Source organism: Sorex fumeus, unplaced genomic scaffold (genome assembly GCF_029834395.1).
Source record: "Sorex fumeus unplaced genomic scaffold, SorFum_2.1 ptg000124l, whole genome shotgun sequence".
In the NCBI taxonomy this organism is placed as follows: Eukaryota; Metazoa; Chordata; class Mammalia; order Eulipotyphla; family Soricidae; genus Sorex; species Sorex fumeus.
In genome coordinates, this window is record NW_026606181.1 from 195001 (window position 1) to 204830 (window position 9830).

General features: G+C 44.1%; 1 protein-coding gene across 1 annotated transcript in view; it reads left to right on the forward strand.

Annotated features, from left to right (window-relative positions):
• LOC130044753 (piggyBac transposable element-derived protein 4-like) overlaps window positions 1-8831 on the forward strand; it is a 12216-nt gene extending 3385 nt beyond the window's left edge. The window contains exons 2-3 of the mRNA XM_056137381.1: window positions 6650-6727; window positions 7120-8831. Coding sequence (XP_055993356.1) covers window positions 7138-8823 — 1686 coding nt within the window. The 5' untranslated portion in view covers window positions 6650-6727; window positions 7120-7137 and the 3' untranslated portion in view covers window positions 8824-8831. The remainder of the gene's footprint in view (window positions 1-6649; window positions 6728-7119) is intronic.
• Window positions 8832-9830: the final 999 nt, after the last annotated feature.

Genomic DNA, 9830 nt, shown 5'->3' on the forward strand with positions numbered 1-9830 from the left:
GACGAGAAACTTTAAATATCGTAAGAGGAAATTTCCCAAGTGAGAAGAAGTTAGAGCTATTTAAAACTTGTCCATTGGCTCTGAGGGTATCTTAGGGTCAGAGCGATAGCACAGCCAGTAGGGCGCTTAGCTTGCAGGCAGCCAGTCCTGGTTCCATCCCTGGCATCCAGTACGGTCCCTTGAGCACCTCCACGAGTGATTCGTGAGCGCAGAGCCCAGGCAAACCTCTGAACATTGATGGGTGTGACCCAAAAATATATCCTAAAGGAAAACATGACTTACAGATACATTCTAGCTGCCTCTCACAACAGATTAAAAAAACTTCCACCATGGGGGCTGGAGCAATAGCACAGCGGGTAGGGCGTTTGCCTTGCGTGTGGCCGACCCGGGTTTGATTCCCAGCATCCCTTATGGTCCCCTGAGCACCGCCAGGAGTAACCCCTGTGCATCACCAGGTGTGACCCCCCCCCCCCAAGAAACCGAAAGACTTTCACTATAATGATCTTAATGGAATAAAAATATTTTAGTATCTGTTTCCTTCAGTTCTCATGACCCCTGTACAGACACTGGACTAACCTCTTCATACATATTATTTCATCTAATTCTTTGAATATTCTGTAAAGTGAAATACTGAGTTTCTAGACATTGTTTATTTGGTGTCACCCGGGATCATAAGCCGTTCAAGAGCTCTACCACTGAGTTAAATTCCCAGTCTTGCATTCTAATTTTTAAAAACCAAGTAAGGCTATACCTCTGTGTGTGTGTGTGTGTGTGTGTGTGTGTGTGTGTGTGTGTGTGTGTTTAAATATTTGGCTGTGCGGGCAATAGTAATTCTGAGGTAACTATAGTGTAGCACTGTCCTCCCATTGTTCATTGATTTGCTCGAGCGGGCCCCAGTAATGTCTCCATTGTGAGACTTGTTACTGTTTTTGGCATATCGAATATGCCACAGGGAGGCTGCCAGGCTCTGCCGTGTGGGTGGGATACTCTTGGTAGCTTGCTGGGCTCTCCGAGAGGGACAGAGGAATCGAACCCGGGTCGGCCAAGTGCAAGGCAAACGCCCTACCCGCTGTTTTATCGCTGAGGTAACTCCTATGTATAAATTAATGCTTATTTAAGTTTTTTTTCGGTAGAAAAGAATTCTTCCTTCAATAAGCAAAAGCTCTGTTGTAACAATTCTAAATAACTCATAAAGGATAATAAATAATGCCCTAAGGAATGTTCCGAATACAAATACCCTGAAAAAAAATTTTTTTAGCTGCTTATGTCCTTTAAAAGTGTAACTTGGGGCTGGAGAGATAGCACAGCGGGTAAGGCATTTGCCTTGCCCGCGGCAGACCCGGGTTCGATTCCCAGCATCCCACGTGGTCCCCTGAGCACTGCCAGGAGTAACTCCTGAGTGCAAAGCCAGGAGTAACCCCTGTGCATCGCCAGGTGTGACCCAAAAAGCAAAATAAATAAATAAATAAATGTGTAACTTGGCCTGGAGCAATAGCACAGTGGGTAGGGCATTTGCCTTGCATATGGCCGACCCGGGTTCTATTCCCAGCATCCCATATGGTCTCCTGAGCACCGGCAGGAGTGATTCCTGAGTGCAGAGCCAGGAGTCAGCCCTGAACATCGCCGAGTGTGACCCAAAAAGAAAAAAAAAGTGTAACTATTTGCAAGTCTTCAATTGCAAGCTATTTTCTCCATCATCTAGAATAGTGATTCCTAAAACCGATAGGATCCAGGGGGAGTGGTTAGTGTATTAGGGGAGGGGAGGTCTTCATATTCATTCACGTAAAGAGGGCAGTAGGCCAGGTACATTTGGGAACCTCTGAACTAGAACCCACATTCTCATCCCCTCTGTGCCAATAACAAAGTCAAAGGTTGCTAATATGCCCAAGGAAAAAATAATTCAGGGGCAAGAGCACAAGTACAAACAAAACAGACTAGGAACAGTTGAGGGGTCAGAGAGAGAGAGAGAGAGAGTATAGAGGTCAAGGCTTATTTTTCTCTCTGTTTTGTGGTTTTGTGGGTAATACATGGTTTTGGGTAATACACTAAAGGGATCGGTTTTATTTATTTATTTATTTATCCATTTTATTTGTTTACTTTTAAATTTTTATTAGTGAGACACCATGAGGTACAGTTGTAGACTTATAAATTTTGTGCTTGGGTTTCAGTTATACAATGTTCAAACACCCATCCCTCCACCAGTGCCCGTTTCCCACCACCATGGATCCCAGTATCCCTCCCACCCCCCATCCCCCCCATCCCACCATGCCTCTGTGGCAGGGCATTCCCTTTCGTTCTCTCTCTCTTATTGGGTGTTGTGGTTTGCAAAAGAGGCAATGGGTTGCAATCATGTTTAGTCTATAGTCTACTTTCCGCATGCTTCTCCCATCCTGGAGGATCCTCCCAAAACCTGTATTTGGTGCTCCCTTCTCTATCTGAGCTGCCTTTTCCCCCAGCATGTGTGGCTGGCCTCCAAGTAAAGGGATTGGTTTTAGTGTTAAAGTAGATAATTCATCTCCTTTGTCCTTAGATGTAGAATATTTTCCCCTCATTTTCTTCTCTTTATACAGCTTTTTAAAAAATTTTTTGGCTTTTTGCGTCACACCTGGCGATGCACAGGGGTTCCTCCTGGCTCTGCATTCAGGAATTACCCCTGGCAGTGCTCGGGGGACCCTATGGGACGCTGGGAATCGAACCTGGGTCGGCCACGTGCAAGGCAAATGCCCTACCTGCTGTGCTATTGCTCCAGCCCCTCTTTATACAGTTTAGACAAAAATCCTATTACAAGATCCCTACTCAGTTTTATTCTTTTGTTTGTTTGTTTGTTTGTTTTGAGAAGTTTTATTTTTTTGGTTTTAGCTTAGTGACTGGAGTGATAGCACAGCGTTAGGGTGTTTGCCTTACAAGCGGCCAACGTGGCCAACCCGGGTTTGATTCTTCCGCCCCTCTTGGAGAGCCTGGCAAGCTACCGAGAGTATCTCGCCCGCACGGCAGGGCCTGGCAAGCTACCTGTGACGTACTCGATATGCCAAACACAGTAACAACACGTCTCATGTTGGAGATGTTACTGGGCCCGCTCGAGCAAATCGATGAACAATGGGAGGACAGTGACAGTGACAGCTTTGGGACTAGGTCATTACCTGCAGAAAATAGCAATTTCATGCTTAGGCAGAAGTAAACTGAGACAGGATGCCTCTTCTTGGCATGACAATGGCTAACCAGGTCTTCGTTTTTGTCTCCTGACTCTGGGCTTTTTTACTTTAGATTTTGCACTGAGTATTTCACTTTACTTTGCTAGGTGGTCAGCTAACTCTTTTTCCATCCTTAAGTAATCTTTTCCTTGGCCATATTCTTCTATATTCCCTTTTCAGCATACTATTTTTTAGAAAAAACTTATTTTTTGGCTTTTTGGGTCACAGTTGGCAATGCTCAGAGATTATTCCTGGCTCTGCACTCAGGAATCACTCCTAGTGGTGCCTGTGGGACCATATGGGATGCCAGAGACCAAAGCCGGGTCAATCAGGTGCTAGGCAAAACACTCTTCCTGCTGTACTATAGCTCTGGCCCCTCCTTACTGTTTTTTAAAGAACAATCTTTTGTTGAGGCTGAGGATGTGACTCAGTGGTCAAGTGCACGCTTTTCATTCTTGAAATATGGGTTTGATTCTGGCGCCAGAAAATCTTCGCTCATGATTAAAGACTTTCTACATAGATTTTTTTTTTTTTGCTTTTTGGGTCACACCCGGAGATGCACAGGTGTTACTGCTGGTTCTGCACTAAGGAATCACCCCTGGCAGTGCTCAGGGGACCATATAGGATGCTAGTCATCGAACCCGGGTCAGCTGCATGTGCAAGGCAAACGCCCTACCCACTGTGCTATCGCTCCAGCCCCTGCATAGCTGTTTTAAGGGATGACTTCTCTGATCAAGACTTTCTTGACAGTATCTTCCTCAAAAGAAATTGTGAAATTATTTAGAAATTGTGTTGCTAGTTTGAGTACATTTTTTTACCCTTGTTTTTGTCTATTGAGCACTGTCTTTGAGGGTTTTCTCCCTTCGAATTGTTTGAATAAGCCTTGAGTGATAGACTGAAAAACCTTAATTTTGTTCTATAGCCAAAGTTTTTTTTATTTTTTTTTTTTTTATTTTTCCCTCCCGTTGATCGTCGATTTGCTCGAGCGGGCCCAGTAACGTCTCCATTGGAGACTTTGTTGTTACTGTGTCTGGCATATTGAATACTCTCGGTAGCTTGCCAGGCTCTCCGAGAGGGGCGGAGGAATCGAACTCGGGTCGGCCATGTTGGCCGCGTGTAAGGCGAACGCCCTACCCGCTGTGCTATCGCTCCAGCCCATAGCCAAGTTAACCAATAAAAACTAACAGGCTAACAGTACTATGAGAGCTATACGTCTGCCTGATTTTATTCTGATCTCTCATAGCATTTTTTTTGGGGGGGGGAGGGTCACACGTGGCGATGCACAGGGGTTACTCCTGGCTCTGCACTCAGGAATTACCCCTGGTGGTGCTTGGGGGACCATATGGGAAGCTGGGAATCGAACCCGGGTTGGCCGAGTGCAAGGCAAACGCCCTACGCGCTGTGCTATCGCTCCAGCCCCTCTCACAGCATTTCTTTCAGAGACTTCTTGAATATTCTTTTTTGTTTTTTCCTTTACATTGTTTTACCAGTTCAATAAACTAATAGAACAACTCCTGAATCTTTTGTTGTTTTCTGGCCACAACTAGTGGTGCTCGGGGCTTACTCCTGGCTCTGTGCTCAGGGATCATTCTGGCAGTGCTCAGGAGACCATATGGGATGCTGGAAATTGAATCCAGGTTGACTGCGTGCAGGGAAAGTGCCCTGTCATGTATTATCACTCTGGTCCCACAACTCCCAAATCTTAGTTCTACTTCCTTTTTTTTTTGCTTTTCTTTTGCTTTTTGGGTCACACCCAGTGATGCTCAGGGGTTCCTCCTGGCTCTGCACTCAGGAATTACTCCTGCTGGTGCTCAGGGGACCATATGGAATGCCGGGGATCGAACTCAGGTCGACCGGGTGCAAGGCAAATGCCCTACCCGCTGTGCTATCACTCCGGCCCGATTCTAGTTATTTTGATACATCCAGATTCCATGTGTCTGACAGATAACCTTTGTGCACCACATGCTTATCAAACCATTACGTTCGAAAGAGACCATGGGTTCTCAGTTTCTGTAACCTTTGGTGTCACTCTTTTGTTTATCCAAGCCAAAAACCTTAGAGACCACTTTAACTGCTTGATACTGGTTTTAAAACTTTAATCTCTCAAATTTCTTTTATTCGTGGGGGCCACCCTTGGTGGCACTCAGCACTTATTCCTTCCTGGCTCTGCTCTGGAAATACGCCCTGTATTTTCCTACGTGATCTATCATCTTGAAGCATAGATCTCATGGTGTTATTTTCTTGTTAGTTTTTAATTGCTTAACTTTGTCTGTCGAAGCAAATCAAGGTTTTTAAGCCTGTCGCTCAAGGCCTACTCTAAACTTGAAATTCGTATGAATAAGAAAACAGCAGGACAGGAATTGGGTAGGTTTGATGCTGGGATCTAGGGATCTGGGTGTGGGAGGGAAACTGTTTGCCAAACCATCAAAGAACTCTGGGCTTGTTTTTGGCAGTAGACATGGGGGGGGGGAAGCACCTTAATCCCTATAGATTTCCCTGGTCTTGTTTTGAGCTTGGCTATCTCAGAGACAGTTGAAACAATTCTATCTGAAAATCATTGGCTCATAACACCTATGCCCTTGAATCTATATTCCCGCATTAATTTTCCTCTCCCCAAAGACAGTTCATGTGTTTTGCCCTAAATACAGTCCATGGGGTGTTTAACTCTTCCTCTTAGTGTGTCACTTTTTTTTAAATCTGCTATTCTTGAATAATATTTCTTTGGGCTGGAGCGATAGCACAGTGGTAGGGCGTTTGCCTTGTGCGCAGCCAGCCCAGTCGAGCCGGGTTCGATTCCTCTGCCCCTCTCGGAGAGCCTGGCAAGCTACCGAGAGGATCTCACCCACACGAGTATCTAGCCAGCATAGCAAAGCCTGGCAAGCTCCCTGTGACATATTCAATATGCCAAACACAGTAACAACAAGTCTCAAAATGGAGACGTTACTGGTGCCTGCCTGAGCAAAATCAATGAACAACGGGAGGACAGTGTTTGTTTTTTGTTTTATTGTTTTTTTTTAAATAATATGTTTTATGTCATATATGATTTGGTATATGTCATTTCACTTAAAGTGACTTGTCTTCAATGTTAAGTGGGGATTTACTCTAGTATTTCCCCTACAACTATTCTTGTTATTTAGTTCTGCCACTCAAAAAAAAAAATCTTTCCATTTTGAGAATTTCTTGCTAGTGTGTTGCCGTAAAAAGTTGGTTGTGGTTTAGCTTGGGAGTTGGAGAGAATCAGCTCTCAATAGTATAGCAGGTGAGGTGCTTGCCTTGCTAGCTGGTACCTGGGTTGGATCCCTGGAACCACGTCTCATCTTCCAGGAGATACCCCTGAGCACAGAAGCAGACGTTTCTGGGCCCTGAGCACAGCTGCAAATGACCTAGAAACAGAGACAAAATAGTAGAGTTTGCATTACTGCTTCCCAGCTTTGTTAAATGGCTTAATTCTTTCATAGGAGGGAACTTTAAGACCTGTTCTTGAGTACACCGATCTGGTCAGCAGTGATGAAGAGCCAAGCACCTCTCACAGTGATGTAAGTACATCGTTATTTGATTTGCAGTTCTTCACTTTCGTTATTTAAGAGACAGCCTCTAAAGAGAATGATCAAATTTACACGATGTCGGCACTTCCCTTTGTCTTCTCACTGTCTGGTGGCTTCTTTAATAGCGCTCCACTCTTTCAGATGGTGCAGAACTAAAGTGGAATATGCAGTTTTGGCAACAATAACCATTTCTGTTGCTACGCCTGCTGCTAGTTACCGCCTTAGTGATTGAATGAGTCTTTCATATATTAATCTATAGTATGATATAATAGTATATGACGCTGTACTATATTGTAATGGTAATAATTATTGCCATAGTGAGTAGCAATTAACTGTATAAAAGCCCTTAGGGTTTTTAATTTTTTTGAATTTTTACCCATTAGAATATAGATAACATCGATATGGAGATAGACGATTCATCTAATGAATCTGTAAATGCAAGCCGGGAAAAAAAATTAAGACCAGTAATACTCCCATCCTCTTCAGACAAGAATCTTATTAATACATCTGATTGCGAGGAAGGTGAACCATTAGATAACGAATCTTATGAATATACCACGGAGGAAGAATGTGTAGACTCGGATTCAGGAGGGGATCATGATGAAGAATGGCAGCAGATAGGAGGAAGAGGCACAGTGGTCCATGAATATTCCCGGAAAGAGAAGTTTTTGGTAGAAAACATTGATAAAAATGACCCTTTCTCATTGTACAAATTATTCTTGACGAATGATATCCTGCAAATGATCGTTGAAGAAACCAACAAGTATGCTGTTCAGTGCGAAAATAACTCTGCATCTAACAGCAAGAGACAACAGCAGTCGTGGAAGCCTGTTACCCTGGGAGAAATGAACACTTTCATTGGCATTTTGCTTATTATGGGCGTCACCCAAGTGCCAGAAATTAGGTTGTACTGGTCCACAAAGGAAATGTACATGAACACACGCATAAAAAATGCCATGAAGTGCGAACGCTTTCTGGCCATTCTTAAGTATTTGCATTTTTCTGACAATGCCACAGCTAGGACTGAAGACCGGCTGAACAAAATCCGGAGCATCGTAGAAGCCATTGTTGCCACGTGTCAAAATGCCGTGGAACCTGGCGAGAACATCGTCATCGATAAAAGTATGGTTCCGTGGAAAGGGCTTCTGGGTTTCCGCCAGTACCTCCCAGGCAAGACACACAAATACGGAATCAAATTGTATAAGCTGTGCTTGCCTGGTGGCTACACCTACAATCTTGACATTTATTCTGGAAATGATGCCACGATCATGGAGAAGACCCACGCGCGTGACGTTGTGATGAAGCTGATGGGTGGCTTGTTGTTTGAGGAGCGTATCGTGTTCACAGACAGCTATTACACAAGTGTCCCTTTGGCGGAAGAACTTTTGCAGAAAAAAACCTATATTTGTGGTACGGTGAAAGTAAATAAAAAGTTCTTGCCGCGAGAAGCGAAGCGGAAACAAAAACGGGGTGACATTATGAGTTTTGAGAATCGTAGTGGGGTCAGATTTTTAAAGTGGACCGACAAGAGACCGGTTAGCATGCTGACTACTTCAAAGAACCACATGTGCACCATCATCGAAGGGAAGAACGGGAAGTTGAAGCCCGGTGCTGTTTTTTATTACAATATCGCGAAGAAGGGTGTTGACATCTCAGATCAGATGGCATCGTACTATAATTGTCTACGAAAAACCATGAAATGGTACAGGAAGGTTGTGATTCAGTTGATCTGCGGGACTTTGCTCGTCAACGCGTGGTATATACACAAAAGGTGGGGGAATAGACAAATTAATATTTTGACATTCAGAGAAAGGATCATCGATCAGCTCCTGATCGATAGTGACCGCACGGAAGACGTGACGACTGGAGAACCACGGAAAGAAGTCACCCATTTTCTGGACTCGTACACGGAATCGGCAAGAACGTCTCGGAAACGATGTAGGGGATGTTACAAAACCTTATCTGAAAGAGAAGGTAGAAACGTCGCCCTGAAAAAGGCCAAGCGAGTCAAGACGTTTTGCCGCCTTTGTGAGGGTCAGCCAGCGCTGTGTTTGGAATGTTTTAAAAGATTGCATGAAAACAAATAATCACTACACCCCAAAAATTGCCGCTGCGTAATTATTGACTTGACATTCAGGGCTTACTTTCAGTAAAATAGACGTTAAAATTTCAGAGTCACTGGTAAGTCAATTAATTTCCAACCCTGTGGCAGTGTTTTGTACAAACTTGGTGGCACGGTCAGTGGGGCCTGCAGTATTAGCCTCTGTTTCGCGCCAGCGTCCGTGTGTTAGTGACGGAGGCTGTGTGTTTAGAAACCGTAGTGTTTTAGGTAGTGGCCCTTCCCCCCCTCCCCCCGGAATTGATTGTAACGGGTAGTCCGAGGAGTCCTTTGCCAAGCGCATCTATTTCTATGAATTTTGTTTCTCTATTACTAGTGAGGCTGTGAAATGATAACAGGACTTAAGAGCCTTCTAAACCTTCCCGTCTGATACACGGGAAATGTAAATGAAAACTCAAGCTTTGTGGCTCCTTGCGACCTTCTCTTTCCCTGCCTACTTGTAGGTCCTCTGTAGAAATTGGAGCTTTCTCTTCCAGAACCATGTCACTATAAAAAAAAAAAATATGTCTTATTTTGGGAGAAAGGATCCATGGAGAACTTTTAGGAAACAGTGTAGGGAATGGCATATGGTTGAAATATTAGTCTAGTCATTGTAACCTCTGTCCCCACCCCCGACCCCCAATTTTGAACTTGTTATTTCTCGATTGTGATTTATTGGCTGTGAGTGTGACTTTTAAGTGACTATTTCCGTTAATCTCAAAACCACAATAGGAGAATTCTTTGTGACAGTTTTGGCCTTTGTTTTAGCCCAGATTTCTATTAATGGACTCTTGGTGGATTGGAGAACTCTTGGCTCTTTCTCAGGGTGCCAGGAAGCTTCTCTGTTCCCGTCAGGTAGGGGATTAAGACTTGACGGTGGAACCAAAATACTTAGAATCTAGTCTTGGCATTAGTCCCTACCAGTTTTGTGGCTTTGGATCAATTAAGGAGGCTTCTGACCTCCATTGCTTTATCAGAGAAGAGATCGTAATACCT